This window comes from Xenopus tropicalis, chromosome 9, assembly GCF_000004195.4.
Source record: "Xenopus tropicalis strain Nigerian chromosome 9, UCB_Xtro_10.0, whole genome shotgun sequence".
Taxonomy (NCBI): domain Eukaryota; kingdom Metazoa; phylum Chordata; class Amphibia; order Anura; family Pipidae; genus Xenopus; species Xenopus tropicalis.
In genome coordinates, this window is record NC_030685.2 from 41216598 (window position 1) to 41230267 (window position 13670).

Genomic DNA, 13670 nt, shown 5'->3' on the forward strand with positions numbered 1-13670 from the left:
AAATGTGTTGATTTTGCAGGAGCTGAAATGACAGAAATGACAGTTCATATGGGGGTATGTTCACATTGGGGCCCCTACATGCCACATACTTAGGTAAACCTATACATATTGGGCATCAAACTGTTCAGTGGACCCGTGGCGTTCAAATTCAGGGTGTTTTATCTTGGTACCTAATGCTATGTGGGAGATAAGATGCTTCAAAATGGAAGCTTTGAGGGGATTTTTGGAAATGTCATCAAAATTGCTAACTTTAGAAAAGCTGTGCGGCTTGGTACTTTGGAGTAGAAAGACATGGGTACCCATTTTAGATTCGGGGGAATGTGTACTTTCCAAAAATATATGACTTTCTGGGGTGAGCGTACTTTTTACTAGCTTCATCCCACATATAATGATGTAAATGTGTTGATTTTGCAGAAGCTGAAATGACAGAAATGACAGTTCATATGGGGTATGTTCACATTGGGGCCCCTACATGCCACATACTTAGGTAAACCTATACATATTGGGCATCAAACTGTTCAGTGGACCCCTGGCGTTCAAATTCAGGGTGTTTTATCTTGGTACCTAATGCTATGTGGGAGATAAGATGCTTCAAAGTGGAAGCTTTGAGGGGATTTTTGGAAATGTCATCAAAATTGCTAACTTTAGAAAAGCTGTGCGGCTTGGTACTTTGGAGTAGAAAGACATGGGTACCCATTTTAGATTCGGGGGAATGTGTACTTTCCAAAAATATATGACTTTCTGGGGTGAGCATACTTTTTACTAGCTTTATCCCACATATAATGATGTAAATGTGTTGATTTTGCAGAAGCTGAAATGACAGAAATGACAGTTCATATGGGGTATGTTCACATTCGGGCCCCTACATGCCACATACTTAGGTAAACCTATACATATTGGGCATCAAACTGTTCAGTGGACCCCAGGCATTCATATTTAGGGTGTTTTATTTGGTTACTTTATGACCTGTAGGAGATAAGATACTATAGACTAGAAGCTTTGAAGCGATTTTTAAAAAAAATCACAAATTTTGATAAAAACCAATAACTTTAGGAAAGCATTGCGACTTGATAGTTTGGAGTAGACAGACAGTTGTGCCTATTCTGTATTCCCCAGAATCTGTTCTTTCCAAAAATGTACAATTTTCTGGGATAAACCTTCTGTTAGTGGAATTTTGGCCTTGAAATCCAAAGTATGCAGTTTTTTTGGAGCAGTGCTTTGGGAATTTGGTAGTGTACTGCTGGGAGTTTTTGACCTATACAAGTGAGAAATCTCCATAAAACTATATATATTTGGTATTGGCACGTTCAGGAGACATGGGACTTTCCAAATCAGTTGTATATTCATGCATAAAATAATTTTTGTTTCTAGTATGTGTGATTATATTATGGAAAATTTGATTTTTTTTGCATTTTTAGACATTTAGAAGCCTATATCTTGTTACAGAATTGGAATTACACAAAAATTCTAACATATTTTGAAAGCTTAGGTTGTTCTGAAAAAAACGATATATTGTTTTCCTTGGTAAACTAAAAGTCCCCCCGAGGAAAGGCCCCTAAAGTGAAACAGTGCAAAATGTTCAAAAACTGTCTGGCAATACAAGTTCCGCTTTGACCAAAATGGCTGGCAGTAAAAGGGTTAATGGAGAAGGATCTAGGGGTTTTTGTTGATAACAAGTTGTCTAATGCCAGGCAGTGTCATTCTGTGGCTACTAAAGCAAATAAAGCGCTGTCTTGTATAAAAAAGGGCATTGACTCAAGGGATGAGAACATAATTTTGCCCCTTTATAGGTCCCTGGTAAGGCCTCACCTTGAGTATGCAGTGCAGTTTTGGGCTCCAGTCCTTAAGAAGGATATTAATGAGCTGGAGAGAGTGCAGAGACGTGCAACTAAACTGGTTAAGGGGATGGAAGATTTAAACTATGAGGTGAGACTGTCGAGGTTGGGGTTGTTTTCTCTGGAAAAGAGGCGCTTGCGAGGGGACATGATTACTCTGTACAAGTACATTAGAGGGGATTATAGGCAGATGGGGGATGTTCTTTTTTCCCATAAAAACAATCAACGCACCAGAGGTCACCCCTTTAGATTAGAGGAAAGGAGCTTCCATTTGAAGCAGCGTAGGTGGTTTTTCACGGTGAGGGCAGTGAGGTTGTGGAATGCCCTTCCTAGTGATGTGGTAATGGCAGGTTCTGTTAATGCCTTTAAGAGGGGCCTGGATGAGTTCTTGATCAATCAGAATATCCAAGGCTATTGTGATACTAATATCTACAGTTAGTACTAGTGGTTGTATTTATAGTTTATGTATGTGAGTGTATAGATTGGTAGGTGTGGGTTAGGTGTGCTGGTTTTACTTGGATGGGTTGAACTTGATGGACACTGGTCTTTTTTCAACCCTATGTAACTATGTAACTATATTGTTTCCAGTAACACATTTATGCTGATGATACTCAAAAGTATCTCTCATCTGCTTATTTAAGCCTAGAACTAGATGACCAAGCATTATATTTAATTAAACTTGTCTAAAGCTGGCCATACACGTTACAATTACGATCTTTCCTGCCACCATTGGAAAGATCCTTCAAACCCTCCTCCATTCAGGGCTGAATCGTCAGATATGGAGGTAGAAACAATAGGAATTCTACCCATATTTGACGATTCAGCCCTAAATGCAGCTAAATTTTTGGATCCGTCTGATCAATGAGACGACCTGTATCCAAGGCTTTCGCCGATATTGGGCACCTCGTCAATCCATCAAGTAAATACTGAATATCGGTGTGTGTATGGCCAGCTTAAAACAGAAATCCTCTTTTCTACCTCTAATATCCATAACGTTCTCAAAATATCTATTAACATTTAACTATCATCCCCTCTGCTCTGTCCTGGTGACACTGTATTATATTTTATTCTACCCTCTACTTTAATTCACATATCCATTCAATAACAAAATCAGGTCACCTTCACCTACAGAATATATCTAAAAACATGACCCTTCATCACACAAGACCACCAGAATTAGAATTTGCTCACTCTTAATATATATACTGGTCATAACGAATTGGTCTACCCCTCTAGAGACTGTTACTTCTCCAGTCCATAATAAATGCTGCTGCTAGGCACATACACATCACCATCCATGCTTTCTTTCTTTGTTTTGCAAGCATTCTTAAAGGGATACTGTCATGATATTTATGGTGTACTTTGTTTTCTAAATTACACTGTTTACATAGCAGATAATTCACTCTACCATTTCAAATTTTATTCTTGAACCAACAAATTTATTTTTTTTTTAGTTGTAATATTTTCCAGAGCAGAGAAAGGAAATTTCGTCATGGAACAACAATAATCTGGACACATTTAATAAAGTTTGGTTTTTTTTTGGAGTGTGATTAACCCTTTAAGTGCCAAGGGACGTAGATTCTACGTCCTAGGTACCAAGGGACCAAAGTGCCATGGGACGTAGAATCTACGTCCAATGGCACTGTCGGGTTTACAAGCGCTGCGCTCGCTTTTAAAGCAGCGCAGCGCTTGTAAACCGCTCAGATCCCCCTAGGCAACGAGCAAAGCTAAGCATACTCACCGATCCGGGTCCCCCAGCCGCACCGATCGTCGCTCCAGCCAATGACAGCAGTGGACACGCATTGATGACGTGTCCACTGCTGTCCCTTTAAAAGTCGCCGCCTACTGTCGGCTCCCTCACTCCTGCTGCGCACGTTGGACCAGATGGAGCTCCCCTGCTGCCTTCCTGCTGGATTTATCGCCCCTGATCGCCTCTGATCGCCTGTCTGCCTTGGGTAAGCTGAACTACAACTCTCTACCACTGTTTATTTTGCTTATTTCTATCTCAACAATTTTTTTTTTTTTTTTTCAATTTTTTCTTCTATCTTTGTCATTATTACACTTTTGTACACATACACACTTATTTACAACTTTCCCAAGCACACACAGACACTTACACACACACTTACACTTACACTTTTTTTTTTTTTTTTTTTCTTTCTTTCTTTGCTTTCTTTGGCAGTCTTTTTTTTTTACTAAAACTTTATTTCTGATCTTGCTCTATAATTATCTGATTTATTTGGTTGCATTTTAGTGTTTTTTTGGCATTTTCATAATTGATTTCTGTTTTTGAATTATTCTATTGCACTGTAACTTTTTTATTGCTATTGGGTGCTGAATTTGCAGTGACGTTGGTGGATCCAGGGCTCTGACCACCGATTTCATTGCAATTATTGTTCTTCTGTTGGTTTAGGTGGTTTTATTGGATTTTACTGATTTTATGGTGTTTTATCTTTGCATTGTTCTTTGTGTGTTTAGTGCCCCCAAAAAGGTTGCTTTTGCAGTGACATTGGTGGATCCAGGGCTCTGACCACCGATTTCATTGCAACTATTGTTCTTTGATTGCTTTTAGTGGTTTTATTCCATTTTAACTTCATTTGATTTCAGTTGTTCTAGAAAGGTCCAGAGGTGCTAAGATTGTTCTGGTAGTTTCTATTGCCAAGGGTTAGGCTGATGCCACACATGGCGTAGGGCTGATTTTTTCAGCAAGTGGAAAAACGCTTGCCGAAAATTCAGCCCTACGCTTGCTACTTGTGCCTGCACCCGAATGAATGGGATACGCTCGGGTGCAGGCACATGTAGCCGATATACACATGAAAACGCGAGACTTTGCATTCTCACGCGTTTTCATGCGTATATCGGCTACATGTGCCTGCACCCGAGCGTATTCCATTCATTCGGGTGCAGGCAAAAAAAAAGGGGTGCATAGAGTGCAGCCCCAATATTATGCATTTTCAGGTTTGGTGGCCATGTACTTATGCGCAACCAGACATAGGTATCGTTTTATTCAGGGGAACTTGCAGATTGATGGTTATTAAGTTTTTGGTAGTTGCCATGGAGATTTTGGGGAGAAATCTAGGTTTTTTATCTGGTTTTTCCTTGATTTCTGACCAAAGCGCTTACTTCTGCAAGGGACTGCGCCCACAATTTTCCATGTAGAAAGAGAAGAGTGGTGTCTCTGAATAGCTGAAGGTGTGCACTTTTCAGAAATATATAGTTTGTGGGGGTTATTTCACAGGTAGGGGGGGTTAACACTGAAAAACTGCAGGAAGTGCACATAGAGCGCAGCCCCCACATTTTTAGCTGTAATTGCCCTTGTGCATTGCCCCTGCTTTGGAGTGTTTGGTGCCCATGTCTTTATGTGCACCCATACATATGGGGCATCATTTTATTCAGGAGAAGTTTGTCTTTCAAATATGCCTTTGTTAGAAAATTTTTATGAGATTTTTTTTTGTCAAATCCACATTTGATCATGCGTCCAAGTTTACGTTTTAGAAAAAAAAAAAAATGTCATAAAAAGTTCCAAATTTCACAATGCACTGACAAAAGGTATTTGGCTTTTGAGTGAAAACTACATTGCACCTAGAAACCTGAAGGTCTGTAGTTTCTAAAGATACCAAACATGAGGGGATATTTTAGATTTACATATAAGTTATGCTGCATTAACTGTTACAAGCGCTTTTCTGCTTTGTTCTGGTGTGATATTGTACTAAGTATTGCTTTAGTTTGGGGGTTACTTCTGGACAGGAACTGTGGGGTACCACCACATATTTGGTATCGTTGGAATTGGGAGTATCAGGGCTTTTACAAACAATAAAAAAAAGTGAGTAAAATTAACTTTTCTATGGAAAAAAACCTCAAAATATACAGAAATTTTTCATAATTTTATTTTTTTTTTACATATTTCACCCAAAATACACATCATATCTCCAGAAAAGTTATAAAATTTGGTATGTATGTCGAAGCCCAATTAGTGACGAAAAAAACGATATATAATTTCCCTAGTTTCGTGGAGGTTTTCCTACCAAAAAACATTGTTAAAGTGAATGAGTACAAAATGCTTAAAAAACGTCTGGCACTGGGGGGAACCGAAATGACGAATTCGGCTGGCACTTAAAGGGTTAAATAAAATCTCAGAGTTTGCCAGAAACCATACGCAAGACCATCATAACAAATGGAGGCACAGGACAAACAGATACCTGACGTCTGTAGTTTTTGGGTGTATAAAAAAAAATATATTTTTTTTAAGAAAAACAAAGGGATTGATTCCAAATCAGGTGCTGTTGCAACTACTGACACAGGGGAATCCTGGAGCTTACCACCACCTTCTGATCAGGCAGTCAGGGATCCCTTTTCACCCAGCATCAATAGGTGCCGTTCATTTGGATGCAGACATTGGACACTGTAAATTGCATCTGATAAACTTCCATTCAGTTTTGTTGATTTGCAACAGAATGTGTGCGCAATTTCCCAGTGGGACTGCAGTGACATTGGAATTCTGAGAAATAAGCATTGTATTGTATTGTGAGCACTTTGCTCACAATATTTGGTTGTAAATGTTTGTTTGGTTATAAATTAAGTATTGAGCCAGAATCACAGCTAATTTTTAAGAACTAGTAACAAATAAATGAACCCCTATAAAAGGGGTTGTATATGCATTTAGATGCTTTTACAAAATGTAAAACTTTAATGCCTACCCTGACATTAGCAAGAAAAGTGACAGCCTGCCAAAAATTTAGCACCCTAGTGGGTTCAAGGTTACACTACAGAAAAACATGTCTAGCAATGTATGTTTCGCAAAGCACTCATAACCCACCTAAAAGACTGGCATGGAAAGGTGGTTGGTCAAGAGATCAACATTTGAAATAATATTGATAAGTATGGCATGATGTGCAGGTGATTAGCATTAAATATCATTGCAGATTTTCTATTTAGTTCTTTTTTTTATGACCTATTGATTGATTGTTGTGGTTTTTGTTGGCAGTAAAAAACTGGTGTGAAATAGATCAAAAGAATTCCAAAATAGCAAATCTGCTGCACTCTGTGTGACATGTAAAGGTCTTAGCACCTATTTTTTTTTTTTTCTTGCAGAATACTGAATATATTCTCTTTGGACCTTCTTTCTATAATGGATGATAAGGATATAGATACAGAAATTCATCCTTTGAAAAACAATGATGGGAAGTTTCAGGAAAGCAACGTAACTGATCCTGAAAAAGAAACAGTCAGTAAGAAACAGAGTGGACTTTCCAGGTTGTCACGCTGTCGGACAGCAGCTTTTTTTTCTGCCTTATTCTTGTGCCTTGCAGTAGTGTTTGCTTTCTCATTCATTATCCCTTGTCCAGTAAGGCCTTATTCACAGAGGACATGGATTGCACAATATGACAGTGCAGGTAGGACTTGATAAAAGTATTTGAAAAGAAAATTAAACTTTTATTGATTGTTTATGATGTTTTCAAATATTACACAATGCATTCAGTTGTTTTCTGCTTAAAATACTTTACAGGTTTTCTAAAATGTAACCTTTAAATATTAATTAGTTTTGTTTTCCCCCATCTCATGGTTCTTAAAATCAGTTCAGTAAGCCAAGTTTTGCTTATTGTTCTATTCAAAGATCTTCTTTTTGTTTGCTTGTTAATATGCATATACAGGTGAAAGTTTGCCTAGGCACATTCCATGTTTGTATACAAATCTGTACTCACAATCCTTATGAATCTAAAAGGTGATCTATTTGAAAACAAACATAATATTTCCGCTGGATCCTCAACCTTTGTCAAATTCTATCACACAAAAAAAATGCCCCCCGCCTCCACCGTGGATTTCCAGATCTCCATAGGAAATCCAGCAACGGAGCTAAGGGGTTAGGGGGTCTAGGGCCCTGTGCATGTGAAGCTATGCGTACGCTGCGCGTGATGCACAACATAGAGGCGTATTTAGGTCCAGTGCCTAGGGCAGCACTGGACTTAAATACACCTCTGATCACCAAAGTCTACTGACTTTGCCAAACAAGCGGATCTTTCAGTGTATAGCCAGCTTTATTCAAGCAGGAGGACACATACTCTATGACACGAGTTAGGTTCAATTTTAAGAACATGTACATATGTACAAAACAACCCATACACCACCCACACCTAGTGGATATAATAAGAAAGAGACTAAAAAAACAAAAATTGGCATCCTAATGTCGAAATCAATGTAACTATCACTTGATAATGGCATACATTGTGCTAGGATTCTTATTCCTCCAGATCATGATATACAGTAACTAGAAGAATTTAGTCTAAAACAACTGGACTTTTTTTAAAGCATTTCACCACTCACCCAAGTAGCTTCTTCAGTTCAGTGGTAAGGAATTCCCCTGCATTTAAATCCTTAGGGCAGTGTTCCCCAACCAGTGGCTCGTGAGCAACATGTTGCTCCCCAACCCCTTGGATGTTGCTCCCTGGGGCCTCAAAGCAGTTGCTTATTTTTGAATTCTTGACTTGGAAGCAAGTTTTGGTTGCATAAAAACCCAGTATAATGCCAAACAGAGCCTTCTGTAGGCTGCCAGTTTACATGGGGGCTATTAAGTAGCCAATTATAGCTCTTATTTGCACCCCCAGGAACCTTTTCCATGTTTGTGTTGCTCCCCAACACTTTTTCCATTTAAATGTGGCTCACGGGTATAAAAGGTTGGGGACCCCTGCCTTAGGGTAGTACAGTCACAGTGGTTCCATTGAACTTATTCAGTTGTGGCTGTAACACACAGGTGTGAGAAATTGTCATCCATTTACAATGGTACCATTTACAATGGTGCCATCATTGTAAATGAGGCAGGTGTTAATCTTTCAATGTGCATGACTGGAAGTGTAAATATTTGTGAAACGCTGGGCCTGCTTAGCCCTTGAAGTCTTTACCACAAAGAGACGTAAATTTGTACTTAAATAAATCACCATTTGGATTTATAGGTCCTGTGAGCAGGGCCGCCATCAGAAATCACGGGGCCCCTCACAACAAAATTTTCTGGGACACCCTCCTCCCATGCCCCCACTGGCCCTCCCCCAGTGACCCCTCCCATCAATACAAAGGACACACAGACATTGGTAGCCAGGGCCCCCTAAAACATTGGTGGCCAGAGGTTACGTTTTGCATTGGTGCCAGGGCAGGTACCCCTTAAAACAGGGGTCCCCAACCGCCGGTCTGCGGGCTGATTTGTAGTGGACCGCCTCTGTTCCTGGTCGCGCTGAATATGCACGTATAAAAGCGTGCGCGTAACCCCACTCACCCACCCTCCGGTCCGTGGAAAATTTTACCCGCTTGCCACCGGTCCTTGGCACAAAAAAGGTTGGGGACCACTGCTCTTCAACAATGCAAGGAAATGTAGAATGAAAAGCATATAAAAGCATGAGAACGTTGGTTCAATCAGGGGAGGCACTTTCCTGTTATTGTACATTAAAGGGAATCATTCTTGGAACTCACTTCATTTTTGTGTGACTCCCACCACCTGGTACACAAATCAGTTTTAACAGTTTCAGTTTAGACAAATCTTTATCTATAGGGGCTTGACGTACTAGTTAAAAATGTGCCTGAAGAAACACCAGTCGCGCCGCGCGCACCCCCCCGTGTCGCCCGAGCACGCACGCATGTTGCACGCCAATTGCGCACGTTGGGGGGTGCGCGCAGCGTGACTGGTGTGCACAAGTATATATGCGACTGCCGTGCGACAAGTAATCCAGCAGTGACCCTACTTGACTCGAGTATAAGCCGAGGATTCCTTTTTTAGCACATTTTGAGTGCTGGAAAACTCGGCTTATACTCGAGTATATACGGTAGCTACTATAAGACAAAGAATATTGTTAATAAAAGATATTTGCTGGGGGCTGATTGTCATGCCAGAGCAGTATTGTGCTGGCATTATAAGAGTTAACCCTGGAAACATTTGGCTTTGGGTCTACAAAGAGACCCTAGATATGCAGCAAGGGACTGTGGAAATGTGGCACACCTTTCTGGATTAGAAGACAATTCGGAGCCAAACCATTTGAGCAAGGAAGCCAGGGCAGTTGGTTTCTTTGAAAGTGAGCTGTGGACCTAAAGGTGCAAGGTTGAGCCGCTATGAGAAAAATATGGATTATAGGAAAGGATCCACATCCCCTCTGCTATAAGGTTCACATCCTCATAAATCATATATTGGTTATGAGGAGATCACATGCTTCCTAATGATACCAAACACGGCCAGCCTATACCCGCAAATTAGGAGGGATCTTTTCTGGGGGCTAAACATGAGGCACCCCTCATGTTTGATATCTTTCTGATCACTCATGTATGGATCACAGGAAGGCCATAAGTCCCAGTGTAGTGTAGTTTGTGTAAATCTATGCACATTGGACATGAAACTGTTCAGTAGACCTCTGGTGTTCAAAATCAGAATCTTGTATGTTTGAGCATTAGAAAATGTAGGCAAATACTATATATAATGGGGTAAAAAGCAAGCTTTTAAACTTTTTTCAGAAATTTCATAAAAACTGCTGTGTTTAGCATAGCTTTATAGTTTGCAGTAGCAAGCCATATTTACATACATTATGAAATGTGGGAATATGATAAAATGCAAGGTTTGAGACAAATTTTAGAAATTACATAAAATAAGCTTAGCGTAGCTTTGCCATTTTGTGCCTCAGTTTTACAAGTTTCTTACTTTAATTTTCCCCTCATTTTACAATGTCTCGCCAATATATAATGCATAAAGTATTTCCCTAATTTTATATTTCCCCTCATTTTACAAAATATTTTCAAAATCTACTGTAATCTACTATAAATCTACTGTATAGATATTTTGAATTGGGTGGAATGTGTACTTCTGGGGTTCACTTACTTATTTGCCACTTTTACCACACATAAAACAGACAGTATATATTTTTTTGTTTTTTAGAAATACAGGTATTGGACCCCTTATCTGGAAACCCATTATCCAGGATGTTCCAAATTACAGAAAGGCCATCTCCCATAGACTCCATTTTAATAAAATATTTCACATTTTTAAAAATGATTTCCTTTTTCTCTGTAATAATAAAACAGTACCTTGTACTTGATCCCAACTAAGATATGATTAATCCTTTTTGGAGGCAAAACAATCCTATTGGGTTTAACCCTTTTACTGCCAACAACGTGCGCCGTATGTTGTTTGGCAGATAAAAATACTCTCTGCAGAAGCGGCACCTGCTGCTTCTGCAGAGAGCTTTTAGCAATGACAGCCCCCTGGGCAACGAGCCAGGGGGGCTGTCATGTCGGCCCTGTGACGCGATTGTCGCAGGGCCAACCCCCAAGCAGCAGACGCAATCGCGTCTGCTGCTTGGTACCACTTCCTGCTTCCCCCCCCAGCGTCGGCCCACTGAGTTCCTCCGACATGGAGGACAGCACTGCAGCACCAGCAGCAGGCAAGCTTCAAGACAGGTAAGGGTGATTTTTTTTTTCATTTATACACACTTACACACACTTACATATATTTACACACACATACAGCACACAATTTTGCAGTTTTTTTTTTAATTTTGCACACTTATATACACCTATATACACTTATATACACTCATTTACACACTGTCACACAACTTTTACACATGTACACACATTTATACACAAACACTTTTTTTTTTTACCACTTTGTTTTTAGTTTCTTTTCCCTAAAAACGGTTTATTATGACCACTAATTACGCTGTTGTGTGACTTATTTTGTTGTTTCACAAATTTTTGTGGTTTTATTACATTTTTATCGCTGTATAAGTGTTCCTGATCTGTTTTTAGCATAGCTTTGCCATGTGTAACTTTGGTGTAGAAAACTAACTTTACCTATTTTGAATTCATCAAAATGTGTACTTTCCAAAAATATGGTTTTCTGGGGGGTCTCTGTATAGTTGGGGGGGTTACGGCACATAATACGCTGTCAGGGGGCTCTGTGCAAAAGCTGAGTTAGCAGGCGAGAAATCCTTATGCGCTATTTTCATTTTGGGGTAAGTACATACCGCAGACTTTGGTATATCTATGCATATTGGGCATCAAACTGTTCAGTAGACCTTAGGTGTTCCTATTTGGGGTGATTTGCCTCTGTGTGCAAGAAATTGTGTGAGATAAATGCGGCAAATTGCAACATTTTTAGGTGATTTTCTAAAATGTCATAAAAATCGGCAAACAGGAAAGCTTTGCGGCTTGGTACTTTGAGTAAAAAGAAATGTGTACCCATTATAGATTCGGGGGAATGTGTACTTTCCAAAAATATATGACTTTCTGGGGTGAGTGTACTTTTTTTGTAGCATTTATCCCACATAATGGATGTAAATGTGTTGATTTTGTAGGAGCTGAAATGACAGATCATATGGGGGTATGTTCCCATTGGGGCCCTACATGCCACATATTTGAGTAAACCTATACATATTGGGTATCAAACTGTTCAGTGGACCCCTGGCATTCAAATTTAGGGTGATTTATCTTGGTACCTAATGCTATGTGGGAGATAAGATGCTGAAAAGTGGAAATGTCATCAAAATTGCTGTTTAGAAAAGCTTTGTGGCTTGGTACTTTGGAGTAGAAAGACATGGGTATACATTTTAGATTCGGGAGAATGTGTACTTTCCAAAAATATATGGCTTTCTGGGATGAGTGTACTTTATACTAGCTTATTCCACATATAATGATGTAAATGTGTTAATTTTGCAGGAGCTGAAATGACAGAAATGATAGATCATATGGGGGTATGTTCACATTGGGGCCCCTACATGCCATATACTTAGGTAAACCTATACATATTGGGCATCAAACTGTTCAGTGGACCCCTGGTGTTAATATTTAGGGTGTTTTATTTGGTTACTTTATGACCTATAGAATATAAGATACTATAGACTAGAAGCTTTGAAGCGATTTTTTAAAAAAATTCACAAATTTTGATATAAACCAATAACTTTAGGAAAGCATTGTGACTTGATAGTTTGGAGTAGACAGACAATTGTGCCTACTCTGGATTCCCCAGAATCTGTTCTTTTCAGAAATGTGTAATTTTCTGGGATAAACCTTCTGTTAGTGGAATTTTTGGCCTTGAAATCTAGTATGCAGCTTTCCGAAGCAGTGCTTGGTATTGGCACGTTCAGGAGACATGGGACTTTCCAAATCAGTTGTATTTTTGTGCATAAAATAATTTTTGTTTCTGGTATGTGTTTTATATTATGGAAAATATGATTTTTTTTTTATTTTTTAGACATTTAGACACATATATCTTGTTACAGAATTGTAATTACACCAAAATTCTACCATATTTTGAAAGCTTAGGTTGTCCTGAAGAGACAATATATAGTTTTCCTGACTAAAAGTCAACCCGGGGAAAGGCCTCTAAAGAGAAACCGTGCAAAATGTTCAAAAACTGTCTGGCAGTAGAAGTTCCGCTTTGTCCAAAACGGCTGGCAGTGAAAGGGTTAATTATTGTTTAAATAATGTTTTTAGCAGACTTTAGGGAGGAGATCCGAATTACGGAAAGGCTCCTTATCTGGAAAACCCCAGGTCCTGAGAATTCTGTATAATGGGCCCCATACTTGTATATATTATGAAATATGTATGTATATTTTGTGGTGTCTACATGCCAAATATTTGGTTATCCTATGCACAATGGGCATCAAAACTGTTTGGACGACCCCCAACATTTATACTGAAGATGTTGTACCTTGGTTCCTAAGGACAAGGAAGAAGGATGCTGGAAAGTACAAGGGGATTTTCAGTTTTTTTTGTTTTTTTTTAAATCAAAACTGCTAACTTTAGGAAAGCTTCGCGACTGGTTTGGGGTAGAAAGACATGGTTACCTATTTTAGATTTGCCGAA

General features: G+C 39.2%; 1 protein-coding gene across 4 annotated transcripts in view; it reads left to right on the top strand.

Moving 5' to 3' along the window:
- The window catches only part of fam234a (family with sequence similarity 234 member A), a 49441-nt gene that overhangs the window by 4967 nt on the left and 30804 nt on the right, over positions 1-13670 (top strand). For all 4 annotated transcript variants that reach the window (XM_031892544.1, XM_012970133.3, NM_001128045.1 and 1 more), the window contains 1 exon segment: positions 6927-7228. In XM_031892544.1, coding sequence (XP_031748404.1) covers positions 6927-7228 — 302 coding nt within the window.